This window comes from Octodon degus, unplaced genomic scaffold (assembly GCF_000260255.1).
Source record: "Octodon degus isolate 3935 unplaced genomic scaffold, OctDeg1.0 scaffold00123, whole genome shotgun sequence".
In the NCBI taxonomy this organism is placed as follows: domain Eukaryota; kingdom Metazoa; phylum Chordata; class Mammalia; order Rodentia; family Octodontidae; genus Octodon; species Octodon degus.
Genome location: NW_004524699.1, coordinates 239,849 through 263,525, shown reverse-complemented (window position 1 = coordinate 263,525; position 23,677 = coordinate 239,849). Strand labels below are relative to the sequence as shown.

General features: G+C 43.8%; 1 protein-coding gene across 1 annotated transcript in view; it reads left to right on the top strand.

Moving 5' to 3' along the window:
- Ehmt1 (euchromatic histone lysine methyltransferase 1) overlaps positions 1-23,677 on the top strand; it is a 179,980-nt gene that overhangs the window by 137,360 nt on the left and 18,943 nt on the right. The window contains 3 exon segments of the mRNA XM_004640343.2: positions 6,001-6,123; positions 14,090-14,191; positions 15,688-15,792. Coding sequence (XP_004640400.2) covers positions 6,001-6,123; positions 14,090-14,191; positions 15,688-15,792 — 330 coding nt within the window.

Below are 23,677 nucleotides of genomic sequence, written 5' to 3'. Positions count from 1 at the left end.
TTGGGGCCGGGGAGATGGCTCAGTGGAATAAGCGGTTCCCCAGCAAGCGCAAGGGCCTGAGTTCAATCCCCGGTTCCGGGAAGGGAAAAAAAAAAAAAAAAATCATGTTGTGTCTTTCAGCCTTACTGATATCACTTATCACTTCTACCAGGTTTTTTGGTAGAGATTTCAGTTTTTAAAAATTAATTAATTAATTTGAGGTGGGATCTTGCTGTGTAGCCAGGACGGCCTCAAACTTACTATGTAACCTAGGCTGGCCTTGAACTCAGGATCCTCTTGCCTTATTGTTTCTCCTGAGTGCTGGTTTACCTGGCATGTGCCCTCATGCCCAGCTTGGATTTTTTTATTTAGTTTTGTTAGGTGTGGTATTATTAGATGGCACTTTTATTCCTTCACCACTTTGAATATATCATCCTGTGTTCTTCTGGCTTGTAAGATTTCTGCTGAGAAGTCTGTTGCTCTCATGGGAATTTCTCTGTATATGACTTGGCGTTTTCTCTTGCTGTTGTTTAGGATTCTCTCTTTGCTTTGTGCTCTTGACAGTTGAACAGGCCTTGGTGAAGATTTTTGTTTGACTCTATTAAGGTCCTTTGAACCTAGATGTTCATAATTTCCCCAAGATTGTTAGGATTTTAAACAGTTATTTCATTGAATGAATTTCTTCTGCTTTTTTGCTTCTTGAATACCTATACTTACAAATTTTTCTCTATTAATGGTGTTCTATAAAATTTCATAGGATTTTTTTCTTTTAAATATGTATGTTTCTGTGATTATATATGATTTCAAGACTTGTCTTCAAGCTTAAAAATTCTTCTGCAGATACTTCTTAAGGCTGAGTCCTCTTGAGCCTATGGTATGCTTTGTTAGGAGTTTGTCATGTTTGAATTGATGTTGATTTCTCCTTGCTCACTGCACAGACTGCAGTGCTTTCCCCATTCACACTCATGGTGCCACTTGCCTTCTCTCCCTGGAGAGGCCTCTTTTGGCAGCCTTCCTTGACCCTGATTTGGCCATTTTTCAGATTTCACACTGAATCTGATGTATCCTGACTTCTGAACCTTTTGTGTGATCTTTACTCCTAGAACCCTTGGAGACTAGTCTTATGCCCATGCCCCGTGGGTCTGAAGTTTCACCTTATGGTAGTTTAAGTCCTTTCCAGTTTTTTAGGGCATTAGGGTGTCCTATCCATGTAAGAGTCCACAGCCTTTGGTCCTGTTTTTGCAGAGGGCTGCAAGCACCCTCCAGCTGCCTCAGCTCTCTCCTGTCGGGCTCCATCTTCCAGTATGTGACCTTCTGCACTGATGCCTGACCAAAGTTGTTTCTTATCTGCTGGCTGCACTTTTTGGACATGTCCTCTGAGAGACCTTTCTTTTCCTGCTCTTGCCAGGCCTCATGTTCTCAGTATGTGCTGAACGTGCAGGGCTGTGAGGCCTCTTTTTCTTCCCTGTTTCCTTGAAGGTATTACTAATAGTCACTCAAAAACTGCCTCTCAAAGCCCCACGAAGTGAGTGGCTGTTCAGGGAGGAGTCAAGGGCAGGAGCTAAGGTCGGCCAGACTGGGACTTGCAGGCATTACTGGCTGAGGGATGGACTATACAGGAGAGGATGCTAAGGGAGCCTCACATGTTACTGGAGTAAGTGAGGAGATGGTACAGAAGAGACAGGGAGCTGATACTTTGGGGGCAAGAAAGTAGATGCTAAGCTTGCTGGCAAGGTGTCTCACTTGAGAAGCCATGTGTATGTAGCTCTTGTCTTAGCCAAGGGTCAAGTGATAGAGGCAGTGCAGGCCATATGGGGCACAGGCATACAGGGGTAGAGGCCAGAGGGCTCCAGGCCTGGGGACATGCTCCCACTGGGGGGTTAGCATCTTCTGAAGGATTTTTCTCCTGGACCTAGAGTTCTAGTTGGCAGTTACTTACTGATCATGATTCCACTGTTCACAGAATTTCATTGCTCTAGACATTATTTTTTCCATTGCTTCTTTTTTAAAACACTACAGGCTGAGCATTAGCTCAGTGGTATAATATGTACTGACTATACACTAGACCCCTGGGTTCAATCTCCAGCATGTGTGCATACATGCGCGTGCACACACACACACACACCCCAAACTCAATAAATAAACATATGTCTAAAATATGTCAATAAACAAACATATGCCACATGTACAGAGGAAACGTTAGGCTGTCCTGTGACTACAGGGTGGACCCAGCACTGTTGCTGCATGGCCTTTGCTGTGAGGATCACATCTGCCTGTTCCTTGGCTACACCGCCCCAAAGTATCCCAAGCACTATTGTTTACTTTTATCTTCTTTAACCTTTATGATACTTAAAACGTGCTGTTCAGACTCTTTGTATGCAGCTTCTTTTAGTCCCCAAACCATAAGACAGGAGCCAAATGAGTGCATACAAAACCAGGGAGACCCAGGGGAGACTGATGTCTAGGTAGTGGGATCAAGATCCTATCCCAGGGGTTGGGAGGTAGCTCAGTTGAATAAGTGCTTGCCTGGCAAACGCAAGGACCTGAGTTTAATCCCTGACTCCACAAAAAAAGGATCCTAAAAAAAAAAAAGACATTAGAAACAATACATGGTTTTTAAAAACAAAACAAAACAAAAAAGGATCCCATCTTTGACACAGGCTCTGGATGCACAATGACTTTGTCCTCAAGGAAGCCATGTGAGTTTTGTTCTGTTTCTAGCATACCTGGTAAGCCTGAGTATAGGAAAGTAAATCCCTATATTTGGAGGAACCCTTTATATGTAGGAGGGAGTCCTTTAGCTCCTTTCAGTGGAAGCTAAGCTACAGGCTGAGCATTAGCTCAGTGGTATAATATGGCTTAGCTTAAGATTACTCAGCTTCGAGACTAGTTTACTTTCATTGATCTTAGGAGGGTGTGTGTGTGTGTGTGTGTGTGTGTGTGTGTGTGTTCCTCTTGGAAGTTGAGTTTTTCTGAGATTTTTCAAGGAGAGAAACAGAAGAAATTTATTTCTAGCTTCTCAGAGCCCAAGAGTGGGGTTTCTTAGAGCCCCAGTCCTTGGGTCCTTTTCCCTGGACCCATCCAGGCTGGACTGACCACAAGTGCCAGTCTGTGCTTGATTTTGAGTGGAGTATTTTGCAGGGGAGAGGGGCTATGTGAAGTCTATTCTTGCTGAGAGGCTTTTCTACAATCCGACTAGCCTTGTTTTGTTCTGTAAACACACATGTGACTAGAAGGAAGAAGCTCATTAGAGTATCTGTGCTCCATGCTTAGTAGCCATGTTGTCAGGGTAGCATCCCAGGATAGTGCAGATGGAAAACACTCTGGCAGGAAGCATTTCTGTGGTACTAATCTGGAGACCACCCGACCTTTGCAAGTGCTATAGCTTCCCATGGGCTGACTTCTGGGCTGGCAGGCTCCAAAGGTCGTTCAGGGCTGCCTTTGTGTCTCAGTGGCCATATCTACCAGTGTTAAGCCAGTGGGCTTCAACCCTCCAGTGGGGCTGTGTTCCCCATTCCTAAGGTGGGTCTTGCCTCCTTTGCTGTCCTGGTACTCTGTCCTTTTTTAGTGGTGTTCCTGCTGTCTGGGTCCTGAAGGGTACCCTGGGAACCACAGAAGTGGTGTGCTTCAGCTTGTAGGGCTATGGGCATGTGATGTCTTTATCTTTCTGTTTGCTCTTCCCTCTTCTGTCTTACTCTAGAGAGACAGGGCTCGTGTTCTTAGTGTGTGCTAAACGTGCAGGGCTGTGAGGCACAAGTCCGTCTTCTTGGTATCACACTTTGGCCTGCAGTGAAGGTTTAGGAATATCTGGAGGAGGCTCCTGCCATGTTCAGGACAGTTTGCTGTGACCTTCCTCCTGGAGGAAAGGGTGAACTCGCTGGAAGCCACATTTCTTTGAGTAGCTGTTGACTGTTTGAAAATCCTGCTAGTCACCTGGCAGGCCTCTTTGACTCTCCCTTTGTTCCTGTGTCTTAGTGGCCTCAGGCGTTTATTTTCCTAGATCATGACCCGTGTCTTTCATGGGGTTCTGGCTTATTGTCTGTGAGAACCTCTGCTTGTGCCAGGCCAGCACCCCAGATTTGTAGGCAGGCCTTATCCCCTCACATCCAAGGTTTAGGTCTGTCCGGGTACCTGGCTTACCTGGGGTGTGGATCCTGAGCTAGCCTATGGCTGTATGCTCACTCTGCTGTGGGCACACCCCATTATTTTCTCACTGAGCTCTTTGGGTGGCCAAGGAAGAGTAGAGCTATTTGTGCTCTTTCCACGTAGAGCCTGACTTCTTCTGCAGAGGGCAGCCTTGGCCCTAGCCTCAGCCTGATCCCTGGCCTCACCAGCTCTGCCTGGTTTACACTCTTTTTCCCTTTACTTTTTTTATTAATAGGACAGTTTCAATAATCAATACATTGTACATTGTTATCCATAGTACAAGAAGCAGACAGGGTATCCTTTCCAAACACTATTAGTACACATCTTTCTTACTGAATTAAGTGAAAGTAGCTGTATGTCTATCTTAACTATTTTGTATATACAAATACAAAATGATCTTTCCTTTGTATCTCCTTTTTTTTTGTTTAGTTCTGTCAGAGGTGGGTATTCTATTGGCATCTAAATACTATAGGTGCTTGAATTGCAAAACAATCCAACACTGTCCAGCAGTCTATAATAGTACTGTGTTATCCTTAGAAGTTATTCAGCCTTTTCCAGCTCATCGTATTAATATGGCTTTACTTTCTATACCTCGTTTTTATACTTTTCTGCTGGATGGTTAAGACCAAGATAAAGCAAGTCCCCTTGCTTAAGTTAAAATTAGGTGCTGTGAAATTCTGGTTTTACTTTGCCCCCAAATTTGGTAGCCTGACCTTTGCTTTGAACGTCTATGTGTAAAATCAGCCTTGTTTTTTCCACCCTGTTTCTGCTTCAGCGCTCTGATCATTTAGATCTGTGACCCTTATCCATGGAACACAACTCGTGAAATAACATAGGTCCTCTGCAGAGCCCTTGGCTATCTCAGAGCCACTCATAAGTGCTACAGCATGTGACTACGTCTGGCTCCCCACAACCCCATTCCCTTGTCAAAAATCCTTTACTTAGTTGAGATACTTCGGTTTTTTTAATTGCTGATAATAAAACAGTAGTATTTCCACCTTATTTCATAGTAAGTATTTGAGTTGTAGGTTGAACATTAGCTCTTCATGAGTTTAGAAGTTGGCAACAGCTGATTTGCTTTTGCATGCAGCTGGCACTAAATTGAGGACTTTACTCTATGCACCTGCTAGTTTATTACTTCACGAGAAAAATTTAGAAATTTCTCCAAAATTTTTATCATTGGAAGTTAAGATTTGTTCTTCTTACTTTCTATTTCTTTTGTCTTTTTTGAGGTAGGATCTTGCTGTTCAGTTCAGGCTGTCCTTGAACCCACTTTGTAGCCCAGGGTGGCCTGGAACTTGAAGCAATCTTCTTGCCTCTCCAAATGCTGGTGTTACAGACATGTGCAACCACACCTGGCTTGCTCTTTTTTGGGGGAAGGGTATTGAAATGATCGGAGAGTCAGGCAGCAGAGTGATGAGCCAAGTTGGGTTTAGCTTTACCACACTCTCTTCCCTGAGGCCACTCTGCACCCTACTTTGCCTTCTCGAAAGGTTAGCACTATCGCCCTCCTTTCTAAATGCTCTCACACAACTGTGCTATGAACACTTCCTGTTAAAGATTGGAATGCAGTATAGCAAAACTGTTCTTCTTAAACTACAACTTGAGAGTAATAGAAAGTTGTGTCTTAAATGCAGTTTTTAAAGATTTAGACATAGTTGGTCAGTAAAGTAGTTTTATTTTTATTTACTTATTTATTTTTTGGCGGAACCGGGGATTGAACTCAGGCCCTTGCGCTTGCCAGGGAAGTGAGTAAAGCAGTTTTAATGTCACTCATCAAATCTTTTTCCAAGTGTGGAAGCATGTAAGTTTTTGCTTTTGGGTGGGGCTGTAGCAGCCACTTTCTGGACACTTGAACTGTTTCTGTTTTACTAGGCTGGAGCCAATATTGACACCTGCTCAGAAGACCAACGGACTCCACTGATGGAGGCTGCAGAGAACAACCATCTGGATGCAGTGAAGTACCTCATCAAGGCTGGGGCGCAGGTGGACCCCAAGGTATGTCCCACCTGAGTTTATATGACTGTTTCCTGGGGAGATGTTTCTCAGAAGGATGAGCAGTTCTTCACTGGAATACCTTCGGACGTTTCTGCAGAAGTATCTCTTCACCTTACATGTTGACCTCGTTTATTAGTAAAAACCCTTAGTGAGCACTTGGTCTATTGTGTAGACAAGTGGCAAATCAACCCATATGGAGTTTACTACGCAGAAGCCTTTTGCTTCCTTTCTTCAAAGTACTTTCCCTCTTCTGGCTTCCACTCAAACCAATTAGGCAACAAAACAGAACAAAAGGGATTCATCTTCTACGTTGAGGGAAAACTAAACAAAACAAAACAAAACAAGGGGCTAGGGAGATGGCTCAGTGGAATAAGCACTTCCCTGGCAAGTGCAAGGGCCTAAATTCAATCCCTGTTTCGCCAAAAAAAAAAAAAAGGAGCTGAGCATCATGGTACATACCTGTAATCCCAGTATTCAGGAGTTCAAGGTCAGCCTAGATGATAAGTGAGACCCTGTGTCTAAATAAATAAATAAATGAATGTTTTGAGTAAATATTATTATTATTATTATTATTATTATTATTATTTTTAATATATTTGGTATAGGGTCTCACTATACAGCTCTGACTCATAGTAATCACCCTGTTTTCAGCCTCCCCAGTGCTAGGATTACAAATGTGTGCCACCAAGCCCAGTCCAGTAAATATTTTTTTAAAAATAAAAATGAAAGGCATCCAAATTGGAAAGGAAGAAATAAACCTATTTGTGTTCTAGGTGACATAATCCTACATGTAGAAAATCCTAAAGATTCCCCCAAAACATTATTACAGCTAATACTGTTTACTCAGCAAAGTAATATATATGACAATTTTTTTTTTTTTAATTTATTTGGTACAGCGTCTCAGTATGCAACTCGGACTCATATCAATAACTTCTGTTTGAGCCTCACCAGTGCTAGAATTACAGGCATGCACCACTACGCCTGTACTGGGGTACCGAGGATGGAACCTGGGTCCTTGTGCTTGCCAGGCAGGTGCTTAGACTGCTGCGCATCTCCCCAGCCCAACAATCAGACTTTTATATACTTGTGATTAAAAAAGAAAAGTAAGAAAATTCATGTACAGTAGCATCAGATGCTTAGGAATACATTTGAGGCAAAAAAAAAAAAAAAAAAAAAGTACATTCAAAACTACAAGCCATTGCTGAAATTGAAGAAATCACACATAAATGGAAAGAATCCGTGTTTACATATTAGATGGCTTAACAAAATGGAAATGCAAACTGCTCAATGCAACCTATAGGTGCCAAGCAATCCTTATTAAAACCCTACAGCCTTTTGTACAGTTCATATTGAGTCTCAGAGGACTTGGAATACCCCAATAATTTTTTAAATGAATAAAGTTAGAGAACTCACCATTCTTGATTTCAAAACTTAGTACAGCACTTTAGTAATGAAAAAAGTGTGATGCTGGTGTCAAGTGAAACAGAAGAGGGAGCCAAATAAATCATTCTGTGTGTAGTCAGGTGACTCCTCCCAGTGCGTGGAGACCTGGGTGGGGGCCAGCAGATGTATTGGGAATGTGCTATGTCCACACACAGGAGTGTGGTCAGACCTGCACCTTGTATTATGGGAGAGAGAGTTAGTGTAAAAATGTATCAAAGAACTCAATTTAAGAGCTGTAAAACCCTTGGAAGAAACTGAGAAGTCTTTTGACCTTTGATTTGGCAGCGATTTCTTGGATATGATACCAAGAGCACAGACAGCAAAAGAAAAGGTAGATAAACTTTATGAAAATCGAAAACTTCTTTGTGTCCAAAAGATACAAGATAGTGACAAGACAACCCACAGAATGGAGAAAATATTTGCAAAACCAGTATCTGATAAAGGATTTCTATCCAGAATATGTTAAGAAATCTTCTAATTCAGCAGTAAAAACTCCTGAAATAATCCAATTAAAAATAGGCAAAAGTTTTGGACAGAAATTTCTCCAAAAAAGATATACATGTGGTCAGTTAGATGCTTGACATCGTTAGTCACCAGGGGAATGCACATCAGAACCCCAGTTAGGTATCTGCTTCACACCTGGCAGGACGGCTGTTATCAGGAAACGGCACAGTAAATGCTGGTGAGGCTGTGGAACACTTGGGACCCTAGTACATGGGTGGCGTCACTCAAATGGTGCAGGCATGGTGAAGGACAGTTTGATGGTTCCTCAAATCACTACATAATTCTGCCCCATGATATCTGTGCACAGAGAAGTAAAAACAGGCATGAAGATTTCGAGAAGCAATATTTATTGCAGCAGTGTTCACAAGAGCTAAAGAGGCAGAAACAACCCAAGTATTCATCAGCAGAGAAATAAACGTGTGGCCAATCTACACGGTGGGACATTGCTCTGCCCGAGATGAAGCCCTGAGTACGAGTGCCACGTACGAGGGAGAAGCCTCAAAGGCGTGAAGGGAAAGAAGCAGGTGCAAAGGACACACACTCTGGGTGCAGTGGGGAACGGGCACAGGCTGCCCAGGCCTGAGTGCCAGGGCTGTAATTGCTTAGTTGTGAAGAATGTTTTGGCTGGGGAGGTAGCTCAGCAGTCTAAGCACCTGCCTGGGAAGCACAAGGACCTGGGTTTGATCCCTGGTATCCCATGCTGTGCCAGCCACCAAAACTGGGCCTGGTGGTGCACACCTATAATCCCAGCAGTGGGGAGGCTGAAACAGGAGGGTCACTACAAGTCCGAGCTGCATAGCAAGACCCTGTACCAAATAAATAAATAAATAATTTTATTAAAAAGATTTGTTTGGGGTTGTGAAAAACTGGAATTGTGATGAGGGTAAATGGGAAAGGTAATTAATACCATTGAACTATATACTTAAAATGTGGATGTGGTGGCACACAACCTGTCATCCTAGCACTTGGGAGGCTGAGGCAAGAAGATTGCCATTTCAGGGCCAGCCTGGGCTACGTGATAAACTCAGCACCCACCTGAACTACATAGTGAGACACTGTTTTTTTTTTTAAGGACTAAAATGGCAAATTTTAATATATATTACCATAGTTTTACAAAATATAAAATAAGGTCTGGATGGGTAGCTCAGTAGTGAGCAATTTCCTGACAAGTATGATACCTTGGGTTCATCTTCAACACCAGGGAAAGGTAAAAACACTCGTAGAGTCTGTCACACCAACAAAAATGTGGCCATTACTCTCTTTCCTCATTTCTCCTTTTTAAAATCAAGTTAAATTTTCATCATTACTTGGACATTAAATATACTTCATATGTATGATAATACTTCAAATGACTACATTACAAGGTGCGTGTCCCCCCCCCCTCCGCACACACACATGCCTTAAGTGCAGATCTGGTAAGGCATGAGGATCTAGGGATCAAACCACAGAATTCTGAGCCTGAGTGCTTTGCTTAAGCAGGCACCTAAATAACTGAGCTAATGGGCACGCCCCCTGCATTAGTATTTTATATGTAATTTTTTTTTTAAGCCATTTGTGTGTTAATATTTATTTTCCATTTTTCTTTTGGTGGAACCGGGGCTTGAACTCAGGCACTTGTGCTTGCCAGGGAAGTGCTTATTCCACTGAGCCATCTCCCCAGCCCTGCTAAATATGTGTTTGGGTTTTTTTGGCAGAACCCAGGATTGAACTCAGGCCCTTGTACTTGTCAGGGAAGCTCTTATTGCACTGAGCCATCTCCCCGGCCCCCTTCCATTTTTGTTCTAAGCGATATTTCAGTAAACATTTTTATACCTAAATGCTGGCACATGGTTGATTTCCTATAGAGTTATATCAAAGTATATGAACATTTTTATGGCTTTCCCTACCTTCCCCCTCCCCCGTTAAAGAACATGAGATCTTCTATGTGTTCAAGCTGGTTTTGAACTCCTGGGCTTAGGTGATCTTGTGGTGAGGCTTTTTGTACTTTTTTTTTCCTTTTTCATTTATGTATTAGGTGCAGTGTCTCACTACGCAGCTCAGACTCTTGTAGTGATTCTCCCATTTTCAGCCTTCCCAGTGCTGGGATTATAGGTGTGCACCAACTCGCCCAGACTTGGTTGCCAGCTCAGTGTGCCCTGGGGGCAGGGCCAATCAAGCATGTGGGACTGGGGATTGAACCCTGGTCCCAGCTCCTGCCAAAGCAGGCACTTAGTCTGCTGAGCTATCTTGCTGGCCCTTATACTATCCTTTATAGATTGTTTAAGGAATGTCTGAGCCTGCCCTTACCAACACTATTGTGAATCCTTTTCTGGTGTTAAGAATTTGATCTGCAAGTTGGGTTTTTTTTTTTTTTTTCCTTTATATCGGTAATTGATCTTTTTATAGTCAACTTTTTAAAGTATAATTGGTTACATTATTTATATATGTTACAAATATTTTTTCAAGTTTGTGTTTTGTCCCTTTATTTGGATTTTGGTGGGTTTTAAGATATGGAAGGCTTTAGCTTTTCTATAAATAGCTGTATAGAACAATTAGCAATCCTTTTCATCCTGATGGGTGGGCAAACTCCACATTCATGCCATCCTCTGTCAGGGAACTGTTGCCCAACTTCATCACAGAGGACTGGAGCCCAAGCAGAAGTCAGGGGCTGAGGATGTGAAAGCAGCGCTCAGGGTGCCCTGCAGCAGCTGGAATCTGCAGGGCACAATCACAGGTGAGCTTCAAGTCAGACTGTATACAAAGCAAAAGAAACTGGGAGCGTCAAAAGTAAAGCCTCATTTATAGAAACTATTCAGTAGTAGATTTTAGGCCATAATCAAATTCTGTGATTAGAGCCTCAAGACAGATGAGAGAAAATCCGGTAGAAACAAATTGGGAAGTGATACTCATAAATTCCCCAAAATTGGAAAAAATCCTAGCAACCTACAGATCCAAGAAACTGTTCAGCAAACCTCAGGCAAGATAAATGTATAAAAAAAATCATACCTAGTACATCATGTTTAAAGTGTTGCAAACCAAAAACAAAGAAAAATCTTTAAGTATTGGGAGAGAAAAGCAGCATCATAGGCAAGGATGGAGTGAGGTCCTGCCCTGCTTCCTGCCTGAGGTGATGGGCCTGCCACAGGGGACTGTTGTTATGCTCAAAGGAGGAGACGTAGAAAGAAAAGTGCAGTGGAACACAGTGGGTGGTGGAAGGTGGGAGTGTGCTTGAGTACATGAACAGGCATGTCAGACCCAGCAAGGATGCTGGACCTGACAGGAAAACAACTCTGTGGGAAAACACCTGTGGCTGTTTACCGCAGGGATAACATAAGATTTATACAAATTCAGAAGTAAGGGAGATGGCTCAGTGGTCTAAGCACTTGCCTGGCAAGCGCAAGGACCTGAGTTTGATCCTCGGTACTGCATGCCTTGCCGCTGGTCCCAGAATTCGGCAAGGTGGCACACGCCTGTAATCCCAGCATTGGGGAGGCTGAAACAGGAGTAACACTATAAGTCTGAACTGTGTAGTGAGATCCTGTATCCAATTAAAAAAGGAAAAAAGCAAAGTGTTAACAACAGTAGCACAAAGGAAGGCAGTCTGTATAAATGAATCACTTTGTTGTAAGCATTTTCTGTGCATTGTTATGTTAGTTTAAGTAGCCAGAGAGTTAAAGATGAATATGATAATCTCTTGGAGAAAGTACTAAGAAAAGAAACAGCTTATGGGGAAAAACCTAGAGGAAGTAAGAATATTAAAAAATAATTTGTAGCCGGAGAGATGGCTCAGTGGAATAAGTGCTTCCCTAGCAAGCACAAGGGCCTGAGTTCAATCCCCAGTTCCGCAAAAAAAAAAAGCTTCAAAAAATAATTTGTGCAACTTAAATATAAGAGATGAGGAATAAAAACAAATAGGGTAAGTAGAAGACAAGTGACCAAATGGTGATTTTGACCCTACCCTTATCCACAGCTCTGGATAAAGACCAAGCTGTGTACTGGAAAGGTAAGGGTTTGTGTGACTAGACCGAAAAGAACCAGCATGTCCTGTATGGTGCCCACATTCTAGCATGAAGACGATGGTGGGAGTAATGGTGGGACATGCACTGTGCATACAGTGACTGAGGATTGGGTGAAAGGCAAAGGTGCGAGGCTTAGAAAGTAATGGGTAAAGTTATTTTTGTGGCTGTATGAAGAATTCATCAGGCAAGACAGAAGGAAACAGCCTAAAAGAAAAACAGGCAAAAACTGTAAGCATGCAACCCACACAGGAGGAAATAAAAAATGAACAAGAAACATATGAAAGACATTTAAAAACCTGACTGAAATACCATTTTAATCATTATGTTATATAAAACTTACAGTGTTGGAAGTACCTGGCAAGGTACTGCCCCTTAGACACATTCACTGAAAGATAGATTGGTAGCTGGCCAAGATCTTGTGCTAGCAGTTTTCAAATGGCCAATGCTGGCACAAGGGAACAGAGACATCGCAATATGTAGTGCATTTTAGACAACAAAAAATAAACAGCTCCGTCTCATAGAACCAAAAATGATTATTACTTGTTACGTACAAATACGTTCACAAAAGCATCATGTGGAATGAAACAGATTGCAAAAGGACCTAGATAGAGTGTGCTGCAGGCCATTTTAAGTGCAAGATTCACTGGTGGATGCAGGCTTCATCAAGTATCAAAAGGTGCTTAAAAGTATAGCTACCACATTCATGAGGGCAACTACCTGTCTAGGAGGAGGAAGGACGCTGGAAGTAGAAGTGTGGGCAGATATGATTTGCTCTTCTTGAGCCTGAAGAGAGTGGACAGCACACCATACAGTGCTAAGAGTAGATGACAAGCTACTACTTCATGGTTTCTTTGGCTATTCTGCCACTCTGTGAGACCCCTCACCTCCACTGCTAGGTACATGGGTACCTGGCGTCTTGCCTGTGTGTCTACATGCTGCATGGTGGGACAGACGACCCCACTGCCTCTGCTACACAGCTCAAAGCAGTCTTCCAGTATTGGCACTGAAGGCCAGACACGTGGGGATTTGGTTTGCAGGCTGTTCCTGATAAAGTTGTACACCCTGGTGAACATTAGTATTTATAGAAGCATGCTCAGTCATACATAGTAAAATATTGAAAAAAGGAAAAATTGTAAAAGAGAACAAGGTCATAGAGAGATGGCAGCAGGACCAGTGAAGTGGGAAGGCAGAGTGTCCATGTGGCCCAGCCCTGCGATGTGGTACCTCCAGTCCAACTGTTGCCACATGGCCCTCTTGGCCTTCCCTGTAGCTTCTGAGTCTGACCTATTTCACTCTGTGTTTTTTTCTCTTTTAAGATGTTCCATTAGGGGCTGGTGAGATGGCTCAGTGGTCTAAAGCACCTATTTAAAACAAGCCTAGCAAAGCACAGGGACCGCGGTTCAATCCCCCAGCACCACATGCTGGCCAGCCCCTGCCCCCTGGTGGGCTGAGCTGGCCACACACACACACACACACACACACACACACACACACACAAATTTAAAAAAAAAAAAAGATGTTCCATTAGTGTGATCTGGGTAGCGTGCTCAAAGAAACAGTTGAAAGCTAAATGAGATGTGTCCAATAGCCGAAAGAAGTAGAAGCCAGCAGATGGCAGGTCTGCTGAGCTGCAATAAGGGATTGACCCTCTTTCCATCTGGATGACAACTGCTGAGCCATTCATGTGATCTTAGTGTTCAGAGGGCCCAGTAGAAGCAGCTTACCCTGGGTGGAAGCTGGGGTATCAGAGCTGCCTGGCTGTGTGGTAGGAGCAGGTGGTCTTGTCAGGTGGTTCCTTCAGATGTGTGATGGTGGCGTGGCCCCTCCCACCTGGGCTCTGCCTTGTTGGGATCAAAGGGCCTAGGTCTTGGCTGTGCCCCTGTGTCCTGTGACAAGACTCTGCTTCAGCCTGGGCTCCCCTGTCAGGTGGGTCCCTGGTGACATAGCCTCCTGGCTGGAACAGGAGTCTTGTGGCCCTAGACACAGGTGGCTCTGTGGGCTGAGCAGCATTTGTGTTACAGGATGCAGAGGGCTCCACGTGTTTGCACTTGGCTGCCAAGAAAGGCCACTACGATGTGGTTCAGTACCTGCTGTCCAATGGACAGATGGATGTCAACTGCCAGGTAAAGCCATATCCCACTAGGGGTGTGTGTGTGTGTGTGTGTGTGTGTGTGTGTCTGTCTGTCTGTCTGTCTGTCTGTCTGTGTCTGTCTGTCTGTCATCTCTCTTGTGTCTCACACACACACACACACACAGTCATCTGCAATCGTCCTTCATGGTGCTGCATTCACTCAGGTTCTTATATGGCCTTATCCCTGTTGCCAGCCTACTTGTAGGAAACCGCCAAACTGTTTTGATGGCAGCTCTTCCTTTGAGTTCTGCCTGGGTCACTATCTCAGTCAGGCCCATTTTGAGTAGCCACTTTGGTGAGGTATTGTAAATTCTAACATCTGGAATGGCTTGTACACTCAGGCAGCCTTCCACCCAGCCTGGCTTGTCACCTGGGACTGCTTGTGCTCTCACTGTGTATTTGGCCTATCTACTGATCTGTGTCTCCCACTGTCAGAATCACAGGGCTGTTTGGCCCACATGGTGGCCTGTGGAGCCTCATCTGCAGATTGAACTCAGACTCTTGCGCTTGCCAGGGAAGCGCTTATTATATTGAGCCATCTCCCTGGCCCTACTAACAAGAAGTATTCAGATATCTGTCAAGTCCATGAGTGACCTGGCAAGACCTGGTGTCAGGGCCACTCAGTAAACAGTAGCCCCTGGATGTTCAGCATGGGGTGATCTCCATCTCTTTGGGAGGCTCTGTCTCTGCTTCTCAGCTCTCTGTGTGTTCACCTCCCAGGTAGACCAGAAACAGCAACTTGTGGCTGGGCTTTCTTCTAAAGTGTCCTATGTCTGTAGTTTTATTGTCTTCCTGTTGTACAGCTTTCCTGTACCCTGCATTTGCTGGGTCCCCCTCCCCCATCCCAGGACTTGGCTAGTGCCAATAGTCAGCTGCAGAGAGAGTGTCTTCAGTTGCGCTTCCAGAGAAATATAGACCATGGGCTGCAGGAAGCCTTTTTGGAGATGTTGATTTGGAGGCTGTGTGTGTCACCTCCCAACTAGGAATTGGCACTTGACATAGTTCCTGAAAGTAATACTGCCCAGAATGTAGTAGACTTGAGCACCATGGTGAAAAGATAACTCATGAGACTGTTGGCCTTACAACCCCTTCTGCTACTTTCTTGCCCTCTAAGAAGAGGCAGGAACATTTCTCTCAACTGGTGTGTATCTGTTGGCCAGTCTAGTGGTGGATGTCACACTGGGGCCTAGAGGATAAGTGGACATTGCTGCTGTGTCCTGTCTGTAGGTGCCCCCAACCTGGGCAGTGTGTAAGGCCTGTCTAGTTCTCCCCACACACTGACTGGAGGGGCAGTCCTGCTAGTAGAGTACAGTGCTGCAGTGCGGGGGTGGGGGCTGCCCAGAGCCATGTAGGCTCCTGTGCTCATGCTTCACCTGAGGCAGTGCTTTGCCCATTCCTGGCACTTCTCAGGTCCTGAACAAGGTGTGTGCAATGCCTGGAGACAACATTCTTGGGTAGTATGGTAGCTGTGTTTCTCTCTCTACTCAGGATGATGGCGGCTGGACACCCATGATCTGGGCCACTGAGTACAAGCATGTGGAGCTTGTGAAGCTGCTACTGTCCAAGGGCTCTGACATCAACATCCGGGATAATGTGAGTCTCGGGGAACCCCAGGGACAAGTTATGTGAGGGAGTCATGCCTAGCTGACTGCACTGCTTGCTGGCCGTATCCCAAGTTGCTGCCTTGGAAGAGATAAAGGAAAGTGGACAGACTGTGATTTAAGATGCTACATTGAGCATTTAGTTTTGGCATCTGAAGTCAGAGGGACAGACTGCCCAGTTCCTGCGAGCATCCCTGTAGCACAACAGCAGGCACCTGGCTCACTTAGAAGGAAGTCTGTTTGGAATCTCCCTGGGGCTGGCAGAAGGGAGCAGATATGGTGAGGCAACAGAATGGGAGCAGGATCCCTGCCTCATGCTAGTGGGAAAGCCACTGCAGTTAGAAAGTGGATTACAATTCAGCATTGTATATGCATGCTTGTCAGGTTGGTATTGGGAAGGAAAGTTTGACACAGGTGATCTGAAAGCACTGGTGAGCATGCACCTGAGGCTGGACCCTGGCTTCTGCCTGTGAAGTCTGGCAGTCATGACTACAGGTCCTTCTCCCACCCAGAAGCCAAAGACCCCTCAGCCTCTGTGCCAATGCAGGGCTCTTCCTAAAGGGCAGTTCTGGTAGCACCACTCCACAAGGGATTGTACCCTGGGCTGCAGCCTCCACAGGAGTTTCTGCCTTGTGATCAGAGTCCACTTTTGCAGCTCATCCATCCAGCATTCACAACAACAGGGCTATGGCTGGAGGGGGAAGGGGCTTTGAATGTGGAGAATAGTAGACACTGCTCTCTGATGGAATCGCAGTGCTCAGTCAGCTGTACATTGCTGTAACAAATACCTGAGAAAATCAACTGATAAAGAGAAATGTTTGCCTGCCTAGCAAGTACAAGGTCCTGAGTCCATTCTCTGTGCAAAGAAAAAAAAAAGAGAGAGAAAAAGTGTTTTGTTGTTGTTTTTCGTTTGTTTGGTTTTGGTTTTTTGGCAGAACCGGGGATTGAACTCAGGCCCTTGTGCCTGCCAGGCAAGTGCTTATTCTACTGAGCTGTCTCCCCAGCCGTGAGAAAAAGTTATTTTAAAACAATTTTTTATAGAAACTCCTAAGCAAGTCTTTATTTTAACAAGGGAGTCAGTGTATAGGAGAGAGCCCTCCTAGGCTAAAACCTGAGAAATGGATGGGAGGGCTATTTAAATAGCAACTGCAGGCCAGTTTCTGTGAGGGGCAGGATTAAAAACTTGCTGTGAATGTTGTTATGCAAATAAGGGGCCCAGATCTCTCCTTTCCTGGTTTTAGCCATTCCAGGGTACTCTTATCTACCCTTTTTGAAAAAGGCAGCAGATCCTTTGAAGTTGAGTGGGCAAGGAACCATGCTGCCTGAATGGCCGCACTCCTGTTGGATGGGAGAGTAATAGTTTGATAGACAGGGAGGACACTGAAGCAGGTTATCCCAGTCTCCTGAGAGGAGTGAAGGGGGTCATAGAGAGATGGGTCGGGGTGTGCCAACGACCTGACAAGCCATATCCTCCATCCTGCCTGCAAGGTTATAATGAAAAAATTTATGCATGCCTTATCTGCCTTGTTACCTAATGAGAGATTTCGTCCTCCTTAATCTTAAGGAGAACCAAAGGGCCATCTTCCACAACAGCTTTGAAGCTGATCTGGGGCAACTGACCCTGCCTACTGAAGGAATAAAAATCTTTTGCCAACTCCCCCCCCCCCCCCGATATATGCGTCATTCTGGCCATTCCTCTGAAGACCCTGATTGGAAGCCCTGCGTCGTCATCATCAGCTTACGTTGGAATTTCTTTAGTCTGAAAGGCACAAACTGTACCAGCAGTTTAAAGATACAGGGTGGTATAATGACCCTAACAGAGACTAATGGAGTCTTTCTGCCAGTGTCATCTCACTGTCCTCTGCAAGAGCAAGTGTCTGTTCTTCTTAGTGCTTCTTGTCTACAAACTGCCTCTAAGACTGCATCTGGCAGCCCTTTGTCCAAGGACAAATGATTGCCAATATTACCCATTCTTTGAAGTCTTTCTTTGCCATCTTCTCCAGTCTGGCTGTATTCTGTTGTTATAAAAACTTGACCTCAGAGATGTCTCTGTCTTGTGCAACAGAGAATATTCTATGCAGAGACAAATTGCCCCTCTGCCTATCATGTGAATTCATGACTACTGCGCCACATAATTTATAAATCACCCTAGTTTTGTAAGACCCATTGATCTCTGGATTGGAACTAGCCAATCATTGGTCATTTCCATTTGTATTGTCCTTGCAAATGGAGCCCGCAGTAGATGTGCTTTTAGTGCAGATACCTTCCCGAGTATGGATATTCCAGAGTACACACACCTCAGAATCCTCAGCGGATATCCCTTGGCTGATACCCTGTTTCTCCTACTAGATAAACATTGTGGCCTGGAGTGTTGACTGTCGACCAGTCAGCTGCTACAGCAGCCTAGCAGCATTTTTAAGAATGTTCTTTCTCATTAGGAGCACAACACTGTGAATTAATGTTGAGGCATGGAATACTCAAATTAATCCATTCCTAAAATTATCAGAGTTCTTGAAAAGCTGCCAAATCTTTCTTAACACTGAGCCATGTCTGTAACCAAGAAGGGAACATACATTTTGGTAACGCTTCCATCCCTAGCTGGCATTTCCTGTAATGGGAGTCCCCTGAGTACACTGGGATGCTTGCCTGTTTTCTGATCTCAGTCCTGACAGAACTGAGGGGGCAAGTAGTGGTGAGGGCCAAGGTGAAGGGGTTCTGCCTTGCTTGGATATGAAGCTAGGGAATTTTGAAACTGCAGCCACACAAATCACCCCATGAAAACTTGGATATAAGGGACATCTTGCCACTTTCCTTCTCTTTAGCAGAACAGATCTAGCTGTAGAATGGTATTATAATTCAGAGACCCATATTTTGGCCAGTACTCTCAGTTTTGCAATTTATGCTGAGGCCAACCTCTATTACCAGAAGACCAACCTCTGTTTTCTTTAAATTATCATTCTTACTGAACATAGTGGCTCACGCCTGTATTCCCAATACTCAGAGGCTGAGGCAGGAGAATTGTTGCAAGTTTGAAACCAGCTTGGGCTAAAAGTGAACTCAAGGAAGGCCTGAAATGCATAATGACCATTTCTCAAAAAGATAAAGAAAATACAAGTTCTCAAAGTAGGTATAGATAATCTTCTGGATTTCTGTAAGTTCCCTTGTAATTCCTAATTGTGTAGATTTGAGTCTTTTCTTTCCTTTTTTGATAAAGTTGTCTAAGGGTACATTGATTTTATTTAGTCTGTCAAAGAACCAACTCTGATTCGTTGACTTGTTGTATTGTTTCCTTGGTCTCCATTAATGTCTGCTCTGATCTTTATAATTTCCTCCCTTGTATGAGTTTTGGGCTTGGCCTTCTCTTCTTTTTCTAGAAGTTTGAGGTTCAACGTTGTTTATTTGTGTTTGATCTGTTTTTCTTTATGTATTTTAGTACAGGGTCTATAGGGTCTCACTACACAGATTAGACTTGTAGTGATCCTCCTGTTTTCAGCCTCCCAAGTGCTGGGATTACAGGCACGCGCTACCATGCCCAGTCTCAGTTACTGTCATCGAACCCCAGTCGCTGTGCCTGCTTATGCAGGCACTTCAGTCTGTGAGCTTTCTGGCTGGCCCTGTTCTGTTTTTCTGATATGAATATCATGTCAGAATAGTATTTATCACTGCTATTAATTTCCCCCTTAGGACTGCTTTCATTGTGTCTCCTAAGTTTTGGTATGTTGTATTGCCATTAATTGTAGAAACTGATTTTTTCTTTAATTTCATTTGCTGTTCAGGAGGATGTTATTTAATTCCTATGTATTTATGAGGTTCTTGTGGTTTCTTTTGCCATTTATTTCCAATTTCATTACACTGTGATCTGATAATACGCATGGGGTAATTTCAATTCCTTTGCATTTACTTAAGCATGTTCTATAAGCTAGTATGTGGTCTATTTTGGAGAACATACTGTGCAGCTGAGAAGAATATGTATTCTGATACTGTGAGGTAGAACATTGTAGGCATCTGTAAAGTCCATTTGTTCAGAAGTTTGGTTCAGTTCTAATATTTCACTGTCAATATTTTGTCTAATTGATCTGCATTTTTGTGACAGTGGGGGATTGAAATCCCACAATACAATTGTATTAGTGCTTATTTGATTTTTCATGTCTGTAAATACTTGTTTTATATAGCTGGGTGCACTGGTATTTGTTGCATATGTATTTATGACTGTTACTTCTTCCTCTTGGATTGTTCCCCTTACAAGAATGTAGTAATCTTTATCTGTCTTAATCAGTCTTGGCTAGAAATTCAATTTGTCTGCAAATAGAATAGCTACCCCTGCTTTTTTCTGGGTTCCTGGAGTATGGAACTCAGTGTGGCATGGAGCATTGTTTTCCACCCTTTGACTTTCAGTCTGTGAAAATTTGAATTAAATGTATTTCCTTTATGCAGCATATTGTGGGATCTTACTTCTTTATCCATTCTGCCAGTCTGTGTCTTTTGATTAGTGAAAGGAGAAGTGGAGCTAGAATGGTGGAGGCTTGTTACGTATTTAGATTGGAATAGTAGGAAAAGCAGGGTGTGAAATTAATAAAAGTAGACACAAGAAAGACAAATACAAAATTAGAGAAAAAGTTACCTGGAGACAAATGAAAAATGGGGAGAAGAAAAGAAAGAAAAATAGAGAAAGGATAAGAAACAAGAACTCAGGCAAAAAGATACTGGTAAAAAAGAGTAGTAAGGACCAGAATTCAAGTTGAGAAATGTCTCTGCTCATGCTGGATGTCTAAGGTGGCATTTTATGCCCAAAACACTGCTGGATATAGATAATCGGGATATAGGACAGGCAGATGCCAGGCAGACAGGTGTACCCTTCCAATCCTGTGTCACTCAGCTGAACCTGGCCTCTGACTGCAGTAACCAGGTCCACTTGCTGCAGCTCCAGCTCCAGCCCCAGCCCCTCATGGGACTTCCAGCCTGCTCTCCCCACTGGCGGTCTCCATGGCTGGAATTTGACAGTGTGGAGTGTGCTGGGAGCCAAGGGGCTGCTCTGAGATTCAGGTGTGAACAGAAGCCTTCCCAACAATGGTGTCCCTATCAGCTGTATGGAAGGCAACTCTGGAAGCAGTGGCCTGCGTTTTTGTTTTGTTTTTTTTTCTGATTCCCACTGGTTCTCAGTTCTAAAGTGGTTTTCTGTTTTGCTTTCACTTGATCTGCTCATGGCTGCTGGCTAACCACTGTCAGCTGCATGTGGTTTGCAGAGATCTCCTCTCCTCAGCCATGTGTTTTATTTGTTCTGTGTCATTTAATCTTTTTTTTCTCTTTTGTCTCTCCTGGTTCCCAGGTAACTTTGATTTTTAAGCTATTGATTTCCAACTCCATATATTTTGTCCCAGTGAAGCTGTCACTCACCGCTCTCCTTTTTTTTCTTCCAGATCTGGATGTTTATCACTGTACCTTTAGAAATGATTGCTGTGTCCCTACTACTCAAGATTAAAAAAAAAAAAAAAAAATCCCAAATACTTTATAGGACTTTTGGAGCCCACACTACTTGAGAAACAAATCACAAGTGATTTATAGAAATACCAAAACAAGTCTTTCATTTTCTTTTTCCTCTTCCTCCTCCTCCTTCTCCTTTTATGGGGCAGGGGGAAACAGGTTGGCCATCAGCTCACTGTGTAGCCCAGGCTGGCCTTGAACTCACTGTAATCCTCCTGCCTCCTAAGTGCTGGGATTACACGTGTGTGCCATTACATCCAGCCCAGAGGTCTTTATTTTAACAGGGTTGGTGCTGCAGCACAGGGAATCAACAGAGCTCTCCTGGACTGAAACCCAGAACGTTTATTTTGGCTCAGAGTTTTGGAATTTACAGAAAAGGATCAGCTGGCTCCGTTGTATGTAGGATTCTGGTAGTAGCAGGCACCAAGTAGAAGTGCATATGATGATCAGGGCTTTCTGTGAACAGCTTCATTAACGTGTAAGTGCAGATACAGATGCAGACCATGTGACATATAGTGCCCAGTTGGTGAGCCTGACCTAGAAGACACCACCACAGTGAAAACAGGAATGTAGGCACCACCTCTTACCACTTGCTAGCACACTCATGCCTGTCAGCTGTCTTATGACCTGCCTTCACTGCATGTCTGCCCACTTGTGCTGGTCACATTTGTAGTCCTCACTTCTTCCTGTTGCCCAGTGAGGCCCTCTGCTACCATCCCCTGCTTAGGCATGTGTGAGCCATTCCTAGCATATGGCTGTCACAGAGTGCTGTGAACAGTATCTCTGTACCTTCCACCTGTACACCTGGGTCAGGAGGGCTAATTGACCAATGTGTTTGCTTACTGTGGGGACAGTGGCTGCTTCCACAAGGTGGCAGGGTTCCTCCTGTTCTCTCAGCACTCTGTAGGACAGTCTTCTCCATATTCACCATCTCAGTAAGTGGTGGTGCCTGGCTTCACTTCAGTTCATTTCATTGGATTTTCATTTTTGTAATGATTAATGCAATTAGTTATCTTAGAGAGCTTGTTTGCTGTCTATGTGTTTTCTTGGATAAAGGGTCTGATCAAATCTAGCTTTTATTTATTTTTACTGAGTGGTTAATTTCCCAACACCCAAAATTAAGGAAAGAAAGGTTTATTAAGTTCATGGTTAGTGGAGGTTTCCATCCATGCTCAGCTGGCTCCAGGGCAGAGTAGAACATGGGTGAGAGCCTGGCAGGAGAAAACAGCAAACAGCAAAAGGAGGGCCAGCTGCTTAGGCTTCTAGCAAGCTTCTTTCCCCTTCTTATATTATAAGCAGGCTACCCTGAGGTGGGGTGCAGAACTTACACAATGTCAGTGTCCTCTGTTTCATAGGATGAGGATGTTTACAAAGTAAACAAGTCACTTAATTAAACTTCTAAACTTCTCAGGTTGACGCAGTATATCAACTAGTACACTCTGGAACTGTAAAAGTAGAAATTTTGATAAAGTGTGACCAGTCTGTGTGTGTGTGTGTCTGTCTGTCTTTCTTTCTTTCTTTCTTTCTTTCTTTCTTTCTTTCTTTCTTTCTTTCTTTCTACAGTGGCTTTATGGTTAGTCTGTGAAGTATTTGAAGTCAGTCTTGGTGTTTGATGTTCGTGTGTGGATCAGAGTCCTCATTATTATGAGTAGGTGTCTAGCACTGTTACTGGGAAAACTTTCTCTGAGGTGTGGCTCTGCACTTGGTTGCAATCCATGTCCATGGGTTCAGGTCACTCTGTTATATGGCCCTACATGTCCCTGAAGCAGTCTTGGTGTCAGGTACTACAGAAGAACCAATTCCTTTAGGTGTCATACTACTCTCCTCTGGGTTAACCCACGCACTTGGCCTATGCAGCTTGATCCAGGAGGTCAGTCCTTGGTGCTGCTCCTCTGCCTGTGAGGTCTAGCTGCTCCTGATGGACTTGTTGGCTCGTCATGCCTGGACATGCCTTCTTTGTGGAAGATGTTTTTGCTGGGGTAGAGCTGTGCTAGGCCAGACAGCTTGTCTCTATTGCATGTTTTTTTTTCTCCCCCCATAATTTTATTGAGAAACAAAAAGCAATGAGACAGTTTCAAACCAAATTGGTAGGACAGTTTCAATAATTAACACATTCCATACTCTCTTCCTAGTGTTTAATTGCTGTACAAGATGAGGACATGATAGCCTATTTACAAACACTATTAGAGCAAATCCCTCTATTCATTAAGAGAATGTAACTGTATATCTATCCAAGCCATTTTGAATACACAGATACAAAATGGACATTCATCTGTATCTCCTTTTTTTGTTTAGAATATTATAGGTGTGGGGCCAGGGAGATGGCTCAGTAGAATAAGCGCTTGCCTGGCAAGCACAGGGGCCTGAGTTCAATCCCCGGTTCCACAAAAAAAAAA